Source organism: Dromiciops gliroides, chromosome 4 (assembly GCF_019393635.1).
Source record: "Dromiciops gliroides isolate mDroGli1 chromosome 4, mDroGli1.pri, whole genome shotgun sequence".
Lineage (NCBI taxonomy): Eukaryota > Metazoa > Chordata > Mammalia > Microbiotheria > Microbiotheriidae > Dromiciops > Dromiciops gliroides.
In genome coordinates, this window is record NC_057864.1 from 455,685,676 (window position 1) to 455,708,045 (window position 22,370).

Consider the following 22,370-nt stretch of genomic DNA (forward strand, 5'->3'; position numbering starts at 1 on the left):
GGAAATAAAAGTCATTACTTAGTGAATGGAACATAAGATCAGACTGAGGAGGGAGGGAGAACATTTTATGCACGAGCAGGGGCAGAAAGAGGATAGTGCCGAGAGCAGTTTCACCTGGAGCACTGATCGTCTGGAAGGATCGATATGAGCTAAGCTGGCGGGGCAGGGAAGCAATATAGATGCTGGTGCAGAGAAGTGACCTGAGATGAGCACATCTAGTTATGGTAAAGATGCTGACAGCAGTAGGACGAGGGGAAGGGAATCATGGCAGGGTTGGAGGGAGAAATCTGGGAGCAAGCCACATAAAAGTTATAATAAATCACATTGATAGCATGCTGACAATTTGCAGGGCCACTTTGATACTCATTATCTCGTGTGATTTAATTCACCAAAACCTTCTGACTTAAGTGGGGCATAGATTATTTTCATTTTACGAATGAGAAAAGTGTGACTCAGAGAGGTTAAGCAAGTTGTCCAAGGTCATAGCTGCCTGGTGGCACAGTGGGGCAGCAAGGTGGTGCCATGGATAGAATTTGGGGTCTGGACTTGGGAAGACCCAAGTTCAAATTCTACCTCAGATAAATACTAGCTGTGTGATCCTAGGCAAGTCACTTAACCTCTGTTTGCCTCCATTTCCTCATCTGTAAAAGAGGTAAATAATAGCACTTAAGTCTCAGGGTTGTCATGAGGATCAAAAGAGGTAATATTTGTAAAGTACTTAGTCCAGTGTCTGGCATATAGTAGGCATTATATAAATGTTAGCATCATGATGATGATGGCTGATATGTGCTAGAATGTTGGCTTAATGACATCCTAGTCAGGTAATCTAGGCCACAGGTGACATGAAAGTTATTTTAATGAGCATTAGAGGGAGGAGAACAGACTGAACCTTGGGAAATGGCCACTGTTCCAGGGGTGAAAGGAGGGAAAGGTGAGACACTGAAGGTGAATGAGAAGAGTGTCCTGAGAGGTGGGAAGTAAGACTTTCACAACAGGCAGGGGTTGCTCCCCAGGTCAGATATTGTGGCGAGGTCCCTGGGAATGAGAATTAAGAAATGGTCCTTGTCTTGGTTGGTTGGTAGGTAGCTGGAGACTCAGAAAAATGTGGTTCATGGAGACCAGTGGACACGAACAAGAAGCTGCAGGGGGTTAGAGTAAAGGCAGAGTGAGGGAATGAGGCAGCAGGCCTAAAGAACAGAGGCCACTGGTTGTGGAGGTGGGGCAGCGTTTAGGTAAAAGGCTTTTCAAGGGCACAGCCACTTCTATTTTAGGCTCCTTGAGGTCGAGAAATGTGTTTTCTCTTTTTGCATACATAGGTTCTTGATAGTGTTTATCAAATCGATTGTTTGAAAGCAGGGAAGGTGCTTGTAGAGAGGGAATGATTGAAGTTGAGTCAGAGAAAGGTAGGAGAAAGTTCTGGAGGAGTTGGTAGGGTGTGGCTTGAGAGGACGCAGAGAGGTTTTGTAGCTCTGCCCTGGAATAGGGATCTTTGATATTTTTGAAGGGAGAGGGAGCCTAAAAGAATGGATGCCGTGATTCATGTTTGAGAGGGAGAAGAAGGTAGAAGAGGAACCTCACACTCGATGGCCTAAATTTCTTCTGTAAAGAAAATATGGCATTTCCTTTCCCTTTCTTTCTTTCTTTTCTTTTCTTTTTTTTTTTTTTTGTGGGGCAATGGGGTTAAGTGACTTGCCCAGGGTCACACAGCTAGTAAGTGTCAAGTGTCTGAGGACGGGTTTGAACTCAGGTCCTCCTGAATCCAGGGCTGGTGCTTTATGCACTGCGTCACCTAACTGCCCCTGGCATTTCCTTTTCAAGAGTTATGGGGTTGCTAATATAGTAAAAATGACAATACTGCCTAAATTAATTTACTTATTCAGTGCCATACCAATCAGACTACCTAAAAATTATTTTATACAGCTAGAAAAAATAATAACAAAATTCATCTGGAAAAACAAAAAATCAAGAATATCCAGGGAAATAATGAAAAAAAATTCACAGGAAGGTGGGTTAGCAGTACCAAACCTGGAGCTTTACTATAAAGCGGCAGTCATCAAAACTATCTGGTACTGGCTAAAAAATAGAGTGGTAGATCAATGGAATAGGCTAGGCTCAGGAAATGCAGTAGTAAATGACACTAGTAATATAATGTTTGATAAACCCAAAGACTCCAGCTTCTGGGATAGGAACTCAGTATTTGACAAAAACTGCTGGGAAAACTGGAAGATAGTATGGCAGAAATTAGGCATAGACCAACATCTGACACCTTATACTCAAATAAGGTCAAAATGGATACATGATTTAGACATAAGAGGTGATACCATAGGTAAATTAGGAGAGAAAGGAATAGTGTACCTATCAGATCTTTGGAAAGGAAAACAGTTTTTGACCAAACAAGAGATAGAGTATATTATAAAATGCAAAATGGATGATTTTGATTATATTAAATTAAAAAAAATTTGTACAAACAGAAGCAATGCATCCAAAATTAGAAGGGAGGCAGAAAGCTGGGAAACAATTTTTGAGGCCAGTACTTCTGATAAAGGCCTCATCTCTAAAATATATAGGGAACTAAATTAAATTTATAAGAATCCAAGTCATTCCCCAATTGAGAAATGGTCAAAGGATATGAACAGGCAGTTTTCTGATGAAGAAACCAAAGCTATCTATTCCCATATGAAAAAATGCTCTAAATCTCTAACGATTAGAGAGATGCAAATTAAAACAACTCTGAGGTACCACCTGACACCTATCAGATTGGCTAAAATGACAAAAAAGGAAGATAATAAATGTTGGAGAAGCTGTGGGAAAATTGGAACACTAATTCATTGTTGGTGGAGCTGCGAGCTGATCCAACCATTCTGGAGAGCAATTTGGAATTATGCCCAAAGGGCGATAAAGCTGTGCATACCCTTTGACCCAGCAATTCCACTTTTAGGTCTTTTTCCCAAAGAAATCATGGAAAGGGGAAAGGGACCCACATGTACAAAAATATTTATAGCTGCTCTTTACATGGTAGCAAGGAATTGGAAGTTGAGGGGGTGCCCATCAATTGGGGAATGGCTGGACAAGTTGTGGTATATGAATACAATGGAATAGTATTGTGCTGTAAGAAATGATGAGCAGGAGGAGTTCAGAGAAACCTGGAGGGTCTTACATGAGCTGATGATGAGTGAGATGAGCAGAACCAGAAGAACATTGTACACAGTATCATCAACATTGAGTGTTGACCTACTGTGACGGACTATATTCTTCTCACCAATGCAATGGCACAGAAGAGTTCCAGGGAACTCGTGATAGAAGAGGATCTCCAAATCCAAGAAAAAAAAAAAGAACTGTGGAGTATAGATGCTGATTGAACCAAACTATTTCTTTTGTTTTGGGTGCTGTTGTGTTTTTTTTCTATTTTGAGGTTTTGCATTACTGCTCTGATTTTTTCTCTTATAACAGGATTAATACAGAAATAGGATTAATGTTATTATGTGTATATATATGTGTGTGTATAGATATATATATCTCTATATGTATATGTATATAGATATATAGATATAACCTATATCAGATTACCTGCTGTCTAGGGGAGGGGGGGAGGGAGGGGAGGGAGGGAGAAAAATCTGAAATTGCAAAGCTTGTATAAACAAAAGTTGAGAACTATCTTTACATGTAACGGAAAAAATAAAATACCTTATATATTTAAAAAAAAAAAAGAGTTGAGGGGTTGTGGAATGGAATTAAGAGCTTCAAGCAGAGCTTGAACAACTCTCTAGTTTGATGCATGCTTGGGGATCTCTTCAAATTAGTGAGGGCATAGAAAGGATGCAGCCTGGGACCCTGTAGCTTGCTGAGCTGCCTTGTCCCAGGGCTTTCCCCTTTCACTAATTTTAAATCTGTGCTTGCTCTGAGCTACATCCTTTTAGGTCAACTGGTCTCTGAACCTGCTTGGCTTCAAAGGCCTTGGCACCTAAGCCTTCATTCATTTTTCTTTCTTTCTTTCTTTCTTTCTTTCTTTCTTTCTTTCTTTCTTTCTTTCTTTCTTTCTTTCTTTCTTTCTTTCTTTCTTTCTTTCTTTCTGTCTATTTTATTTTATTTTATTTTATTTATTTTTTAATTTTAGTGAGGCAATTGGAGTTAAGTGACTTGCCCAGGGTCACACAGCTAGTAAGTGTTAAGTGTCTGAGGCCGGATTTGAACTCAGGTACTCCTGACTCCAGGGCCGGTGCTCTATCCACTGCGCCACTTAGCTGCCCCCTGTCTGTCTATTTTAAATAATAAACATTTTTATTTATAGTTTTGAGTTCCAATTTTGATCCCTAATTCCCTTCCTTCCCTCCCTCCTCCCTAAAGTGGTAAGCAATCAGAGATGGGTTATATATGTGCAGTTATGTGAAACAGGACCATATTAGTCATTTTGTATTAGAAAACTTGAATAAAAGAACAAATGAAAGTGAAAAATAGCCTGCTTCAGTCTATGTTCCATCAACATCAGGTCTTTCTTTGGAGGTGGATAATATGTCTCATCAGTAGTCCTTTGTGATTATCTTGGATCATTGAATCGTTGAGAATAGTTAAGTTCTTCATCAAGCATCATTGCTGCCTCTGTGCACAATGCTCCCTTGGTTCTGCTTTCTTCTATACATCAGTTCATACAAGTCCTCCCAGGCCTTTCTGAAATCATCCTGCTTGTCATTTCTTATAGAACAATAATATTCTATCACCATCACATACTATAGTTTGTTTAGCCATTCCGTAATTGATGAACATTCCTTTTATTTCCAATTTTTAGCCACCACAAAAAGAGCTGCTATAAATATTTTTATACAAATAGATTTTTTTCTCTTTTGGGGATGTTGTTGGGATATAAACCTAGCAGTGGTATTGCTAGATCAAAGGGTATGCACAGTTCTGTAGCCCTTTGGACATTGTTCCCAGTTGCTCTCCAGAATGGTTGGATCTGTTCACAACTCCAACAGTGGAGTCTGTTTTTTATTGTGATGGCTAATTCCCCCCAGTAGAAGGAGACCTTGTGCCAGCATTTGTTTTGCTCTCCTTTACTGCTCTCTTGCCTCAAGCTGTGAACATTTCCAGCTCTGAATCTTTTAAGATTTTTTTTGTTGTTTTTTATTTTTGTTTTTTTGGTGGGGCAATGAGGGTTAAGTGACTTGCCCAGGGTCACACAGCTAGTAAGTGTCAAGTGTCTGAGGCTGGATTTGAACTCAGGTCCTCCTGAATCCAGGGCCAGTGCTTTATCCACTACACCACCTAGCTTCCCTCATCTTTTAAGGGTTTGTTTATAAGGAGAAAGAAACTTAGTAGGACCAGGCACTTAGAAGTGCAGATAAAGAGAGTGGATGGCACATAACTGCTTACTGTTCTCTGGGCTCAGCTGATTTGCTCTAGGCCTTTGTAGCCCACTGCCTGGAAGGGCACCGTCATCTCCAGGACGCTCCTTAATTGAGTTGGGGATTTGCTCCACTGGCCTCTTTAGGTCAGATGCTGTGGTCTGTTCTGTAATTCCAGGCTTACTCTGAGCCCATAAGGAAGCCTCCAGATGGTGTGGAGCATTTTTACTGCTGTAGCCATAGGGGCCTGCCATTTTATTAATGACAGAGCTTACGTTCTAAAGGGGGAGGCAACATGCTTATACATACAAAGCACACATAAGGGAACCTGGGTGGGGAAGGCACTAGGGGTGACTGGGGAAACAGAAAAGGCCTCATTTTGAAGGTGTTGCTTGAGTTCAATCTAGAAAGAAAATAGATTCCACGAGGTGGAAGTATGGAGGGAGAATATTCTAGAAATGAGGAATAGCCAGTTAGTGCAAAGAGTTTCTTATGTGAAGAATAACAAATATGGCTAGACTATAAGGTGGGGGGTAGAAAGGAATAATGCATAAGAAAGCTGGAAAATAAGACGAGTCTAGGTTGTGAGGAGCTTTGAATGCCAAACAGGAGAGTTTATATTTTTATTTTCTTTTAAGAGGCAATAGAGAGCTACTGGAGTGTATTGAGTGGGGTATGAGGTGGCATGGATGTGGTATGGTTAGACCTTCCCTTTAGGAAGATCATTTGGGCAGTGATATAGAGAAGGGATTGGAATTAGGGAAAGACTAGAGGCAGGGAGACTGGAACAAATGCCTGGACTGATGCCCCCTGGCTGTTTCAGGCAAGACACATGAGGGGCTGAATTACGGTGATAAGGCTGTATGGTGTAAATGGAGGGAAGAGAGGACAGATGCAAAAAGGTGTTGTGGAGTTAGAAACTGTGCAAGATATGGCAAAGTGTTGGGTGTGTGAGGTGAGGTGACACTGATCCTGCCTGTGCCCCGGACAGAAATAGGGAGGTTAGAAAGAAGGCCAGATTTGGGTCTACCTCACGGGCAGCATGGGTGCTTACCAAAGATATGAATGCATGCATGCCAGGGGCCTGAATGGAACATAGTAAGACATAAGTGCTGGCAGTTTGGTAGCAATTATTTAATCTTTTTTCCCTCCAAGATGACTTTCTTTTTCTTGCTTTTCTTGGCAGCAACATTTTGGTTTAGTACTCTTGGCTGTTCCATTGAAACATTTCCTGGGATAATTCATCTTCCAGCCACTTTGCCCCTCACTCGTTTGGAGCAGATTTTAGTGTTTACACCTCAGTATTTCCTTTGCTAATTCTATCCATATTTGATGGCAAGTACAAATAGCTTGTCTTCTTTTTTTCTTGATTCTTTTCTTATCTCTTTAGACCAGGATTTTAGCCTCAGGTATTATTTTACTCATTTATGGTGCATCTCAGAGAGCCGCTTATTTAGAATCCCTGGTGAGCGGCATATGTGGTTAGCTATAGCTCAGATTTAAATGTTGCTATCTTTGTGTTTTGATCTTGCACCTAACAAGCTGAGTACATTTGGAGAGAAGACCGCGGGACCATTGGGAACCTCACTGGTTGGTAGAGCAACTCAAAGCTTTTATAATTTATTAGGTATTTTGCAAAGCTGTGTCGTGTAAAACTACATTGTCTTGAGTAATGTTCCTCGTCACAACCTGAGGCTTTATGACTCTCAAGACTCTGGGTTTCAGTATCTGTCATCCTAAACTTGGACTAATCGAGTACATCACATTCCCAATAGAAAAGCTTCACATATGGATGAACTTAAAAAAAAATACATCCATTTTCCAGTTGAATGCTGTTGTTCCCAGAATTGCTATAATCTTAGCGCAGTTCAGTCAGGCTGTCTGGAAATTTTATGGTGGCACTGGAACTGTTCAGAGAATACTGGGGTGGTTTTCCCCCTCAGGCTGAAGAGTCAAAATTGAGATGAGACATAGCTACATGTTAAATACGTAGAACACATTTATTTTTATTTTGGTTATTACATTGGTGACCTCCACAAAAGAGAATGAACTGTCTGACCTTTGGTTCAGTTCTATGCATAACTATTGAATATGAGAATCTCACTCTTGGAGGGGATGACACGCCTTTCATTTAGTTTGGAGAATTCCCAGGATATACAAATGTCATGGTCTTCAGGGTTTCTGTGTTTGAAAGCAGTGAAGCAGAGCTCGGTAGGTTTAAATGTAAGTTAAAGAAAGAAAAGTTTTGTGGCATCTTTGAAGGATCAGTGAGAACCTTTTCAGGTACAGGAGCCAGAGCTGCTCTTCTTTTTTGGAACCAAACTCTACCCAACATCTCTATAATCTCTTCCCCTGGGGGTGGAACAGCTGAGCCACTTAGACAGGTATTGCTTTGGGAGCTGTAGATTGACTAACTCTTGGTGTCTCCCATGAGTCTATCTCTATCTCCTGCCAGACAGTACCAGCTTACATGTCAGAGACTTGACTCACACTTTTTAAAAAGGTGTACACACTTTCACGAATGAGAACCCTGATATACAGAGAACTGATAGCTGTCTAAATATTTGTCTTGGGTGTGTTCTTCTGCACCACCAAGTTCCCAGCATCTTGGTTAAACTCATTATTGTCAGGAGGCCAGATTGTGGCTAGATTTGGAATTGGGAGCGTGGATGGGGCTGTTCACCCCAGGGCTCAGTGAGGCCTCACAAGCATTTCACTTGACTGTGTCAGTAGGTCTGATAATATTGTCCTCCAGCTCCCCCGCTGGGCTTTGTGGAATGCGCCCTGTAAGAGGTGTGGGCTCTCGTGCTGACCTACAGCACTGACCAGCCCCATACCCAGCTGGCTGCCTGCTTCCTCCAGCCTCTCCCTGTCTCATTTTCTCCCCTTTCCTTCCATCAAGCAGCACACGTGCTTGGACTGTAAGAAGAATTTCTGCCTCTCCTGCTCGAGCCAAGTCGGGAGTGGTGCCCGCCTCTGCTATCTCTGCCAGCGTTTCCGCGCCACAGCCTTTCATCGAGAAGAGCTGATGAAAATGAAGGTGAAGGACCTGAGGGACTATCTCAGTCTCCGTGACATCTCTTCTGAGATGTGCAGGGAGAAGGAGGAACTGGTGTTCTTGGTGCTTGGTCAGCAGCCGGTGATCACACAGGAGGACAGGACTTGTAACGTCCCTTTCCCCTCAGGCCTTCCTGAGCATCAGGCCTTCCTGGCCCAGCCTCACACCAGCACAGCACCTCCTACCTCTCCCAACCTCCCTCCGTCACCGGCACAACCCAGCTCTACTCCCCCAGCCCAGGCTCAAGAAAACCAGCAGGTATGGGCCCGTTTTCAGTCTGTGCTGCACTGGGCTCAACTGCCCTCTTCATTCAGCTTCTGAAACCTAGTGTGTTTGTGTGCTTTTCATTTTCTTCAGCTCTCTAGAAACTCCCTCTGCTTGCCCTTTTTTCTGTAGAGTCAGGAGCTGCTTACTATTGGGTATTGCTTTGGCAACTCTCACAGGGATAAAATGGTTCTTGCCTGGAGCCCTAGTAGACTCTTTGAAAGCTGATTTTTATTCCCTTTCTTGGTTGTAATTTGCTGAGCCTAGATATTTTGGTTGGAGCTTACCTACCCCCTCCAAATTTGAGAAAACCCTTGTACCAGGCTCTGAATTCAGCTGCCTCTTGGAATGAGTGTGTCTAACAAACATAAACCACCTATCATTTTACCCACCTTGTTTTACCTTCAGGGGAAGGATAATCTCAACTTCCTAGACTTCACCAGTCGGCCTAGAAAAAGGCTGTACCTGTCATGGGACTGACGAGGGAGTGATTTGGTTTCTGTGATCAAGTCCAAGAAATGACCTCTCTCCCATGACCCTGCTTCGATCTTGAGCCAGTTTTACAGCCCAGACAAAGTAACCTTGTTTCTGTCCCACTGTGTGCCAGGGAGTTGCGAGCCATGAGCCTGTGTGCAGGTGCCTTATACCCTCTTGTTTAGTCTTCACACAGGCCTAGATGGGGAATCAGGGACCTAGTTTCCACTTTGGGCTTTGTTACTGATTCTTGAGTCCCCTTGCAAATCCCTTCATCTCTTAGCTTTTAAATCGAAATGGGGCTAGCAGTCCTTGACCCTGTTCTATTTCCATGGGATGTTTGGAGGGATTAGTGAGCTATTGGGTATAAAAGAGCTTTGAGCTACTTAGGGAGAGGTGTCTGGTATTAAAACCCGTTCTCATTTTCTCCCGGGTGTTCTGTGGCCTGTTCCTCCTTCATACCAGTCATTTCACTTGCACCAGGATTTGATATCTTGATTCAGTTCTTATTGGACACAGAAGCAGAAAGTCTGGCTCGAGATTATGTTAACTACATTTAACATGTAACAGCATTTCACTGGGTATTTGGCTTGGACACTTGAGAGTTTCTTCATTGTCTGTGAGATGCCTTTTGCCCCTTGGCTTTCTCTTGCATCAGCTCCAGGTGGTAGAGCCTGGGCCTTCCTGAGCACTCAAAGTGTTTGTAGGAAGATTCTAACTGGGAAAGGAACTTGAGGAAGGAATGGTTTTCCTTAGAAAAACTTTGATGGACGTGCATGAACAGAAGTGCTCTGGTTTTTTGTTTGTTTTTTAGTGAGGCAGTTGGGGTTAAGTGACTTGCCCAGGGTCACACATCTAGTAAGTGTCAAGTGTCTGAGGCCAAATTTGAACTCGGGTCCTCTTGACTCCAGGGCCAGTGCTCTATCCACTGCGCCCCCTAGCTGCCTCTCTGTTTTTAATAAGGTCATTTTCTCCAGGCCACACTGATGGGACACCAAGATGTCGGTGCTGTGTGAATGGCCACAAGGATGGCAGGTCACAAATTCCAGGCACAAGATGTCACTCGATCCTTTTCCTTTTATGCTTTCAGAGCTTCTGCCCACTGGGCATGTCTTGGGCATCTTGTGGACAGGACGGAGGGCTGGTGGGTGGTGGAGGTGCACTTAGTTTGCAGAAGGAAAGAAACAGCAAGTCACATGTTTGCTCAAACTATGCTTCACGCTGTGGCGTCATGTAGCGTTATTGGAGCAGAGTGTGTATAACTTGAAACAAGTTCTCTAAACACATTTCACTTTCCTGGTAGTGGGGAAAAAAGGAGATTATAATTAATCTCCCTTCCCCCACACCCTTAATCCTTTTAAAGGGTGCCAAGAGGTTAATTTGAGTCACACATGAAGGAGCTTCCTAGAAGAGATCAACTGGAATCTCTCTCGTAATCCCGACTCTCTGTAAATTGAGTAGTAGATGGTTGGTGACAGAAGGTAAAAACTGTTTCCTGACTTTATTCCTTCACCAGTATTCAGAGCACTGAAGTGGAGGTAAGAGTTTAGGTTGAAGGCCGATAGGAGAAGGAATCAGACTTCTCACAGGGCTCTGGTTTGGTCCATGTTCTAGGTTGGTTTCAGAGGAAGGTGCTAGATTATGAGTTTATGGTCAGATTCCTTTTGATGTTGGTGAGGGAAATCTAGCTATTTTACTTTTAAATAGAACAAGAAGTCCCTATTACTTAACTCTTAGGGGAAATCTTCCACACATTCTAGGTGCGGACATTTGAAGTTTTAACATCCTATGCAGAATAATTTTTTTTTTTAGTGAGGCAATTGGGGTTAAGTGACTTGCTCAGGGTCACACAGCTAGTAAGTGTCAAGTGTCTGAGGCCGGATTTGAACTCAGGTACTCCTGAATCCAGGGCTGATGCTCTATCCACTGTGCCACCTAGCTGCCCCTGCAGAATAATTTTTTAAGGGGAACATTGTGCATGTTTTAATGCTAACAAGGTGTGAGGCTGTAGAGTATTCAAATGGAGGGAGATGTTAATCCCATTGTATTCTGCCCTTTGTAGACTAACCAAGTCCATCACACCCAGTTCCAGGGTGTGGAATTTTGTGGTTTTTTGGTTTTTTGGGTTTGCAGGGCAGTGAGGGTCAAGTGATCTGCCCAGGGTCACACAGCTTGTAAGTGTCAAGAGTCTGAGGCCGGATTTGAACTCAGGTCCTCCTGACTCCAGGGCCGGTGCTCTATCCACTGCGCCCCCTAGCGGCCCCCTGGGGCGTGGAACTTTGAAAGGGAATGTTCACAAATGAGAATGCATCCAGGCTGGGTTAGCATAAAGGATGTAGAAGGGCCTCATATCCTATGAGGAATCATTGAGGGAATGGCTTGGAACAGAGGAGACTTTCAGGGGATATGACAGTTGATATCAGTAACACCTGACTTTTCTTCGTATACATTTTCAGTTACTTCTCATTACAACCTTTTGTGGTCTTGCTCAAGTGTGAGCAGGTAGATTTTGGCTGGGTGTGATGAACAGTTTGAACAGTGGAGTGGGAAGTTCCTTCTCTATCTTTAGGACTAGGCAGTGAGATGCTAGGGATGCTTGAGAAGGGAGGGCCCCTCTGGGGTAGTTGTTCTCCAGGCCCCTTGCCACTCAAAAGATGATGTAATTCCATCTACTTTCCTCAGTTCACGTAGCTGGCGCTGGCGTGTGATGGATACAAACAGATAAATGAGGTGCAAATGCAAACTAGGCTTAGTAGTCCTTGTTTCTTGCATCTTCTCATTCTTGGCCTTCATGGTGCCCACCAGGGTTAATGAATCACAGCTAATGAGAGCCAGGAGCTGTGGAGTTATTTTGAATAGCTTTTATTTGTCTATTTTCACAGCGTCTACCTCTGGAAAAGGTAGTGCCAGGGGAGAGTCCATGTGGGGCCATTGTTTTTGGATGCTTTTCACTCTTGTTGACAGATTTCCAGGTGGATCTTGAGTTTGTCGTCAGGGTCTAGAGAATGGTAAAAAGGGCCTGGTGCTACAGAATCCTAGCTTTTAATCAAGAATCTTCTGAGACTTCCCTACAGCTATGACTGCATTTTTCTTTCCTTCAGGCTAATGGCCATGTGCCCCAAGACCAAGAAGTGATATGCTTGGAGAATGTAGCAAGTGCTCCCACAGAGGATGAAACGCAGGTGAGGCAGCTCAGGTGTGAGTTTGATCCTTCCCTGCTACTGCTGAAATATTGGGGGGTGGAAAGGGAGGAGCATCTTACTGGCCCTCTGGTAGGCAGGGAAACTAGTCTGTGGGGGTGACCCCTGGGAAATCTCATTCCTTTTGTGGAACTAAGCATTTTTGTCCTGTCCAGGATCTTGAAGCAGACTCGGCACCCTGAAGAGCACAGGAGAATACTTAGCTTAGACTCTATTATGCATCGCCCTTGTGCCTATTGCTGGGGGCAACTTTCCCATGGTACTGTGTAACTCTCTTTGCTCTTTCCAGCCAGTGCGGGAAGAGCAAATAGGAGCTACAGCTACAGATCTCCCAGGCTCTCTGACAAACCACAGCAAAGGCAGAGAACTGGGAAAGGTCTGAAGCCAGAGCTGTGAGAATGGAGAACTGAAGGCCTGGGAAACTGCCTTCCTGTAAGAGTGGTGGTATTCACTCATGGTTCATGGAGTGAGAACCGCTTCCTTCTTTGGAAGTTGGGGGCCCATAATCTAGGACCACCATGAAAAGGAGCTGATAGGGTGCTAAGGCACCTGCGGAGAGAGCCAGACTGATTGTTCACCTTCTGTGCTTTGCAGTCTATTGACTCTGAGGACAATCTGGTGCCTGGGCGAAGGGCCTCACTCTCTGACCTGGTGAACGTGGAGGACATTGAGGCCCTCACTGTACGGCAGCTCAAGGAGATCCTGGCTCGGAACTTTGTGAATTACAAAGGCTGCTGTGAGAAGTGGGAGCTGATGGAGAGGGTGACGCGACTGTACCGGGAGCAGAAGGACCTCCAGCATTTGGGTAATGGGCAGCTCTCTCAGATGCTTCACCTTCTGGCTAGAGTGGGGTTCTCCTGAACGCTGAGACATACCCTTCGATTTGGAAATGCTGTTGCCCAGAGAGAGCTCCCTAGACTGTGGGTGCTCCTGGAATGTATACTACTCCTACTCCACATAGAGGATTTCTCTGAACTTTGGTTGTGTTGATGATAGCAGTTGTGTTGTTCCTGTTATTCCAGGCTTGGTCCAGTTTTGTGGTTTTCCAGCACGCGCGCATGCGCACACACGCACACACACACACACGCACACACACACACACACATACCCTCCCTCCCTTCCCACTTGGTTCATGCAAACCTTCAATAAATGCCTGTTTCTAAGACAGGGCCAGAGGGACTAGTGATTCTCATCCTATACTCTAGACAAGGTGGGACAGGTAAACTACTGTCTGAATTACTGGCAATACAGGGTATGCCTGTAAGGAAAGAAGTTAGAAGTAAACTTGGGATGAGGGGGAGGGACTTTTCTCTTGTCTGCCACGTCACCAAATAACATCTTATTTTTCTTTTTGTTGCAGTGTCTGGAACTGCAGATCAAAATGGTATGTACTGTTTATTTTTTTGAGAACTGACTTAATATTTTCCCCCTCTTTTCCTCCTCTTCCTTTCCTACTTTTGAGTCCTGTTAACCATCTAAGAGGTTTGAGCATCTAAGTATCACAAAGAATTGTGTGGAAAATTTAGAGATAACTAGGGCCTGTCAGCATCTTTCTGACATCCTTCTAACTCTTCCCCTGATGATGGAAGAACTGCAGTAGACCCTTGAGCAAGCTCATTTGCAAGTCTCTATGTTGCTAGAGTTCAGAAGCTGTAGCTTATAAAATATTTAACAAAGCTAGTGGTGGCTTACATCATGCTTACCCATTTTTCATCTTCTTGGCACTGAGGTGTTTCCACCTCCCCCATCTTTTTCCCTTGCTTGTGGACCATGTGGTGCAGGTTTTGAGATAGATCTGCGGGCTGACTCCCTCCCAGCAAATTTAGTAGCAGATTGTGCTGTCCAGATGGAAGACACTGAGCTTTGGGGGAGCCTTGTTATTGTGGAGTCCCCAGCATGAGAAGTTTGGGGTTAGGCTGTCTTCTTGGAGGCCCGTCTTGGCCTCCCCAGGCAAACAGAGACGAGGGCTCTTAGTCCAGCTGCCCTCCTTCTTCTGAGCCTCAGTTTCTTCTTCCTTGGTTGCTAGGAAAGATCCACTCATCTGCAGAGGTTGGGGTTGGGATGTCAGCATGGTCTCTTCTAAAAGAAACAGCCTAAGATAATGGGGCTGGTGCTGCTTACATGTGGGTACCAAGAAGGCTCCACAGCCATTGTCTCATTGGATGGACAGAGGCGCTCTGTTGTAGTGCTGTTCTCCTGTGACTCCTAAGACACAGAGCCCCTGGAGCTTTTTGTTCCCTGGGGAGATGCCTCGTTATCTCAAGACATTGAGACAGAACCTTTTTCCCTTGGGCTGACCAAGGCAAGAGGAGAACAACTGATCACTGAAATGCAGATGACCCCTCCATGCCTTTTGTTGACTCTTTGGATTTTTACCTCTTCCCATTGGCTCTGCCCAGAAAAGAGGAGGGAAAGGGGAAGTGGAAGCAGCAGGCCAGGGGTGGGTCCTTGCTAGCCTGCTGGGGGCTAAGCCGTCCCTGTGCAGGATGGAGCACAGGTTCAGTGAGCACGCACTGGCACCATCAGTTGAGACAGGGTCTTCTTTCTGGCTTTGGCTGTGTTGAGGCAGTGACTCCAGGAATCAAGGCCCTAGATATAGAACTAGGAGGCAAATCAGCCTTCGTTGTACAGCAGGGAAGAGGAAGCCCAGAAAACTTGCTCTGGGTCAAGGCGGTCGATGTTTGAATCAAGGTTGTCTGCCTCCAAGTGCAGTGTTCTTCCCATTGTGCCACACTGGGCTCATTAAGAGTACAGCTGCTGGGGGCAGCTAGGTGGCACAGTGGATAGAGCACCGGCCCTGGAGTCAGGAGGACCTGAGTTCAAATCTGGCTTCAGACACTTAATACTTACTAGCTGTGTGACCCTGGGCAAGTCACTTAACCCCAATTGCCTCACTAAAAAAAAAAAAGAAAAGAAAAAAGAGTACAGCTGCTGTTAAAATGTCTCTTGGTGTCTGCTAATGCAGCCTACCACTAGAGGCTCCAGGAGTCTTGGCCACCATGTCAGTATTGACTCACACTGAGGCTGCCATCAGCTCCAGTGCTCTGTGGTTAGGCCAGGACTCTCTGCCTCCTCCTGCTCGTGGGCATAGGGCATCTCTCAGCATTGTGCACCAAGAGTGGGGGCACCATCCCATAGCATTGTGCACCAGGTGTGTGTGTGTGTGTGTGTGTGTGTGAGGGGGCACCATCCCTCATCATTGTGTATCAAGTGTCTCCTTCTACCCTTGGAAGTACAAATTAGCTGAGCTCAGCCAAGCAGAGTCACCACCACCTATTCATGGGCCTGCTTACATTTTGCCAGAAAGATGCAGCTCAGGGGCAGCTAGGTGGTGCAGTGGCTAAAGCACCGGCCTTGGATTCAGGAGGACCTGAGTTCAAATCTGGCCTCAGACACTTGACACTTACTAGCTGTGTGACCCTGGGTAAGTCACTTAACCCTCATTGTCCCACCAAAAAAAAAAAAAAAGATGAAGCTGAGATTACTGTAGATAACAGAAGGCAATCACAGTTTGTCCTTCATTCAGTTAGCAAGACAGTGCAGAGAATCGGGGAACTTTACAGCCCTATCATTTCATAGAGGGAGAGGAGAAAAGGAGGGTCAGAGAGTCTGAAAAATCACTCAAGGTTACAAAATGAGTTACTTGGCATAACTGGTTTAGGAATTTAGGTTTCTTGACAACTGGTCCAGTGTCTGACATCCTAAAATAAACCTAACTCATGGTTAGGTCACCTGATTTAGAATGAAAACAACTATACTTTGCCATAGGATGAGGAAGAATTGGAGCTTAATTGTTGCATGAGGCTAAAAGGAGCTTACCCACTTTAACTTACAAAAGAATTTCCTGGGGCAGCTAGGTGGTGCAGTGGATAGAGCACTGGCCCTGGATTCAGGAGGACCTGAATTCAAATCCAGCCTCAGACACTTAACACTTACTAGCTGTATGACCCTGGGCAAGTCACTTAACCCCAATTGCCTCACCAAAAAAAAAAAAAAAAAAAGAATTTCCTTCCCACAAATTTTCTGCCTACCAATCCCAAAATGTTGGAATTTCTTTCCTAGAAAAAACAAAACCCTAAAGGGAGTCTCTTGGCCCACCTATGTAAAAAAAAAGGCTCTTCTCAATAATGGGGCTAGAATGAAAGGGAGAATATCAATGCCACCCTGGGTCAGGGCAGTGGTCCATGACTGCTTATGATAGTGGCCCCCAAGGGCCATTTTGTTGGAAAGCATGGTTACTTTCCAGGACGTTATGCTCAGAAGGTTATGGATAAAAGCAGCCTCCAAAACTGTGGGCCGTAGTGGGACAAGAAGCCTACCGCTTTAGGAGCCAGGAGATGCCTACTCCCATTACCAGCTCTGCCATTGGCTTTCTGGATAATCCACTTCATCTCTTGAGCCGCAGCTTCAGGTTTCACTAGACCAGAGGTTTTTAACCAAGGGTTTGTAGATAGAGTATTTGGGAGGGTGGTGAGGTGGGGAAGTGTCTGTGAACATGGATGGGGAAAGAAATTACTTTGTTTTCACAGATCTTTGGTTTTCCTTTGTAGTCCTTTGTATTTTATGCATTGAAAACCATTCTGAGGAGTCCAGAGGCTTTCCCACACTGCCAGAGGTCCCTTAACCAACCTCCTCGATCTCTCTCTATGCTTAAACCTTTCCTGAACCTGTTTAGGGGTAACAAATCCTTATGTGACACTTCACTGCTTTACATTTGTCCAAAAACGATGTTTCTCAAACTTCAAGCTGAGTTTGGGGATTCTGTGATGAGGTCCATGCCACCATAGGAGAACACAGAAGAGAGAAGTGATCAGAGCTGGGTGATTAGTCAGGAAAGACTTCCGAAAAGGTGTTGAACTTTTAGCTGAATTTTGGGGGAACATTATGGAGAGTTTGGTTCAAACATCCTCCTTGACCTCTTGCCTTTCTTTGTGTGTAGGGGAGCCAGCGCCATCTAGTGGAGAGGAAAATATATGTAAGATCTGCATGGACTCACCTATCGACTGTGTCCTATTGGAGTGTGGCCACATGGTCACTTGTACCAAGTGTGGGAAACGGATGAACGAGTGCCCCATTTGCCGCCAGTATGTGATCCGAGCTGTGCATGTCTTCAGATCTTGATGGCTGGAACCAGGCCCCTATGTGCCTTATGGGGCAAATTGGTTCGCTTGTGGATTGACTGAGAGATTTGCAAAGTATCACCCCAAGGCCATGGCCAGCAAGGACAGGAGAAACCCTGGGAGCTTCCTGCTTGGCTGGTCATTTATTCGTGCCCTTTTCACCAGCACATTTTCCATCTCAGTGTTGGGATCTGATAGGGCTCCCTTAGCCAATGGGGATTTATTAGCCCTGCTTGGGGCAGAAATCAAATGGGTTCAGTCTCTGTTTCATACGATCAATTGGTGACAATAAATTTGTGATGAACACAAACTTCCCAGCACTCAGACCATGTTGGAGTACTTTTTCCTCCCTTCAATACAAACCATAGTTTTTAAGGATCTTTTTCTGCAAAATTATCCCTCAGTATCCATTGTAATTCATGCCTTTGTGGAGACAGCTCAGTGCTGATTTTTTTCATCATTCAGGAATCTTGGTTTTTTCCTATTATACACATGGCTCTATTTTCTGTCTGGCTTCTTGGGATTAATTCAGTCACTGCTAATCTCTCTCCTCATGTCTTCCTTTGGCTTCTTCAGCTCAAAAGGCATTAATTGTCCTCAAGAGTGAGTGACTGGCTATAGACGCTCTCACTAAAACTCAAAGGACGTGTGCTATTAAACAAAAGCCATGATGTCTTTTCCTGTTCCATCTGTCATGTTGTGGGGAGGCAGGGGAAGCCCTGGGATCATGGGATCCAACCGTCCCCATGGATTTTGGTTGGCTCCTGTTTTGTTGTTGAGCCCCTTGTTTGGTGCCTTAATTAGACTGACAAGAAAACAGAATTTTTATGCCAGTGAATCTTTTGCTCATTGAAAATGAATCTTTTGGGGCAGCTAGGTGGCACAGCGGATAAAGCACCGGCCCTGCATTCAGGAGTACCTGAGTTCAAATCCAGCCTTGGACACTTGACACTTACTAGCTGTGTGACCCTGGGCAAGTCACTTAACCCTGATTGCCCCGCAAAAAAAAAAAAAAGAAAGAAAGAAAAAAGAAAAAATGAATCTTTGAAGGTTGTTGAGAAGTCTCAACATAAGAGTTGATTACCTGAGTGCATGATGGAAAGGTAGTTGTCTTTACAAAGGCTTGCAATGACTTGTTAAGGCTGCCTAATTAAGCAGTATCACTTCCAAGATGGACTTCTCATTGTTGTCTCTTTACCTACCTTGGAAGCCGAAGAAATATTTGGCTTGCAGATGAAAGAGATATTCTGAGTCCCAGAGAGAGAGAGAGAGAGAGAGAGAGAAAGAGAGAGAGGAGAATTTAAGTGGGCTTAGATTTGCCTTGGCCATCACTTCAGGTGTTGGTGGAAGAAGATTGTGGGTTATTTACTTGCGTGCATTCACTAGCTTGTAATCGGCTGCCTCGGGAGCATCTCTTTAGTCCCGTCCCCTTGACTGAAAGGGATGCCTCCTGCCAGTTCTTTTTGCTTAGTCAGCTTAGTTCTCTTGTCCTCTAGCATCTTGATGAGTCGCTGAGACTCAGGTAAAGGTTCTTTTTGTTTTCTAGCTATATACTCCCCATGAATGTACTCAGTGGGACAGATACTGTGAGATCCTGGACACGGCTTTTTCCCACTGTTGGACAGGAACAGAAAGCCTTCAAACTCCCAGGCTCCTGGTTCCCATTTATTTTTGTCTCCTGTTGTTTCTGTTCAGTATTAGCAGGAAGTCTGAGCTGCTCTTCCTTGGCAGTTCATTTTAAATCCTGTCCAGTGGCTGATTAGAGGAACAGCAGTGCAGTGAGCAGGCTCAGTGTTGGCGGAGAGAACCCAGGGACAGCAGCCTGGGTCTTCTGTCTTGAGCCATTCTAAGGGACTCTCTTTTCTCAGGGGCCTGGGTTAATGTAGAAAGCCCCTTGCTAATGCAGTCAAGCACAAAGCAAACCAGGTGCCTCGTGACTTAGCAACTATGCAAAATGTATCCACCTAGAGCCTTAGCAGACCTCACTGTGCAGCCTTGATCCCTTGAATCTCAAAGGGTGAAAATGACTGCTTTGGGAGATAGAGGTGAAATAGCTCTCTCCTAAGGAGAATGGTAATATTGGTACGGATTTTGTGATGATTTCCTTTCCCCTAGCTCCCTTTGGAAAGAAGAGACGAGTTCAGGAAGGAACTGTCAACTAAGTACTCATTTGTTTACTCAGACGTTAGATCCAGTCTTGGGGATCCCATTCAAGAATTTTCACCTTTTTCAAACCTGAAAATTTCTGATGAAGATTGTGTCTTTCACTGTTGCTGGTTGACATCACAGTTTATAGCCCATAGCAGTTCTGAAAAGAGCTGTTCAGTTGTCAAATGACTCCGCTGTGAAATAAGTCAATATGTATGCAAATCAGTCATCATTTAGAGAAAAGCTCAGAGCCGGAAGAGGCCCTTCTGCCCATTTGTTGGTTTCTTTCTCCTCTGAGCTTGGTAGCAGTGTTCTAGCTTCCAGGCTTAGGATCTTTCCACAGCTGGAAAGGGACCTCTCCACTGAATGAGCTCCCCACATGGTCATGAATCAGAGCCCCACCAGTCTTCAGTGTGGTTCATATTTGACAGGTAAAAGTGAAATAGCATTTGTTTCTCCAGGGGTCAATTCCTGATTTACAGGTTTATTTTAGAAGAATGTGACAACTTGGCTCCATTTCTTCAAACCTTCTTGGTGGGTGATTTTCCATCCAGGGAAACTCCAATTTTGTGTTGATTTTTTATTTTTACAGAAACTGGGGAGAGGGGGGAGGTCTAAGACCATGTATGTCACCCAAGTGAGAAATTTGATTTTACTCTTGAATTACCTCCTGCCTCCCTCTCCACATCCTGGATACTTAACTTTCACTGCAACAGCTAATTACCCTTCCAACGTTTTCTTTACTTTTAATACGATTACTATGAGATTTCTGGTTAATGAGACTCTAGAAAACTGTCTGGTTCACAGTCTAGTGGTATAGACGGATCCAAACTAAGAAAAAGCTGTAAAGAAATGAGTGCTTCATGTACATTGTATAAATTGAAGTCTTTTGGAAGTTTCAGAGCTGCTTGAAGTGGCTGATACTGAGATTCTCTCTGACTTCTAGTGGGTGTTAAAGCTAGCCCAAATGTGTATTTTTTTTTTGTTACAGAGTTGTGCTTTATAATTTTGTAATAAAGTTGAAATATGATTGAAGAGGTCTGTCTGGTGTGACATTGTTCAGAGTTAATCCAGTGGCACAGGCCACTTATGCATGAGAAACTAATCACTGGCTTATATAGAACTTCAATTTGGTCAACATTTATTAGGCTTGGCTCTGTATTCTCTACTTTGTACAGCAGAGTTTATCAGTGAGTCTGAAGTGTGTTCAGAGGTTCCTTCCCCTTCAATTTTCAGTTTTTCTGCTTCCAGTGAATGTTTATAAACCCAAAAAGCCAAGTGCATTTGGTTTGCTGTTCTCTTTAAGAGGAATTCTGGTAGCTCTACCAAGGGCTCAGCACAGGGGGCACTTTGGGTTAAAGGACCTCTGAGGGGTCTGACTTGGGCAGGAAGAAAATTACATCTTTATTTCTATACAGTCAGTTTCCTCTGTAATCCTGTGTTTTATTTCATTCAATTAAAAACATTATTCTCAGAAGGGATCTGTAGGTTTCACCAGACTGAGAGCTAGAAGGGTCCAAGACAAAAAAGATTAAGGACTTTTGAATTTCCCCCAACCATGCTGCCTCAGGCTTATAATATACTGGTTTTAAACCCTCCTCCCACTCCCCCTACCCCCCAACCTAAAAGAGGCAGAAAAGGGCTGGCTTCAGAAGACTATTAGTCTGAGCCTGAATAAGAAGTGGCAGCCCTTGTATGGAGCATCTTGGGGAGTCACTATGGGGCAGGCTTTTTTTGTAAATGGGAATTGAGGCTCAAGCTAGCAACAGCTTGGGAGGAAGGAGCACAAACACAGAAACAGGCATATTCCTCCAAGGGGGGCTGTGATTTGAAAAGTCTCCTTGGAGCAATGGTCAGTCAATCACCTTTAGCCATTGAGGGGAAGCCCCCAAGAAGATAAGCCATGAAATACAAGAAACCTCATAAAGGGTGTGTGTTAACAAGGATGCTTTCATCTGTGGGAGAGCAGCTCAGACAGGTGCTTCTTCCGGTGACTTACTGGTGGTGTGGCAGCATTATGGGAGAGTGGGATGGAAGGGTGCTGGATTTATGGATCAGAAGACCAAATTCTGACAGTGTGTGACCAGGCAAGTCATCTCACCTTTCTAAACCTTGGCTTTCATATCTCTGAAATGGGAATAATACTTCCACTATCCCCATTTGGGGTTTTCTTGGCAGAGATACTGGAGTGGTTTGCTATTTCCTTCTCCACTTCGTTTGACAGACGAGGAAACTGAGGCAAACAGATTAAGTGACTTACCCAGGATCACACAGCTAAGTGTGAGTCTGAGGCTGGATTTGAACTCAGGAAGATGAAGCTTCCTGACTTCAGGCCCAACTCTCTTATTAGGAGAGGAATATATGGTGGGGGACAGATCACCTTGGAGACTGTCTCACTAGAGTAAGAGAAGACTTTTTTTTTGTATCTTTACAAAACAAAAGGGAGGAAAGGGCATTACAAAGAACTAGGAGGGAAATGCAACCACAGGAAGGGGATTTTGGAATAATGGGGCATCAACTAGATATGCAGCACCCATCCATATCTTGTATATCCTCTTGAAGACCTTGATATTATAGCTTATCAGCACACCTCCTAGCTGAGGTGGCAGAGAGTGGCTCACATCACAGAACTCACAAGCAGTTGCAGGTTGAAGCCAGAACTCCAGCTTTAGATGCTGGATTTCAAGGGCAGTTATTTTCTGTTCATGCTTCTTCCTCTATAAATGTGACCTGTTGCTCCAAAATGTTAATTTATTGAGAAGGTAAA

At 44.3% G+C, this 22,370-nt stretch overlaps 1 protein-coding gene across 4 annotated transcripts in view; it reads left to right on the top strand.

Annotated features, from left to right (window-relative positions):
* Positions 1–20,638, top strand: part of RFFL (ring finger and FYVE like domain containing E3 ubiquitin protein ligase) — a 79,529-nt gene extending 58,891 nt beyond the window's left edge. For 3 of the 4 annotated variants that reach the window (XM_043964119.1, XM_043964117.1, XM_043964120.1), the window contains exons 3-7: positions 8,242–8,655; positions 12,237–12,317; positions 12,930–13,140; positions 13,696–13,719; positions 17,275–20,638. In XM_043964119.1, the coding sequence (XP_043820054.1) occupies positions 8,242–8,655; positions 12,237–12,317; positions 12,930–13,140; positions 13,696–13,719; positions 17,275–17,456 (912 nt within the window). In that variant the 3' untranslated portion in view covers positions 17,457–20,638. The remainder of the gene's footprint in view (positions 1–8,241; positions 8,656–12,236; positions 12,318–12,929; positions 13,141–13,695; positions 13,720–17,274) is intronic. The other variant, XM_043964118.1, reaches the window with a different exon arrangement.
* The last annotated feature ends 1,732 nt before the right edge of the window (positions 20,639–22,370 follow it).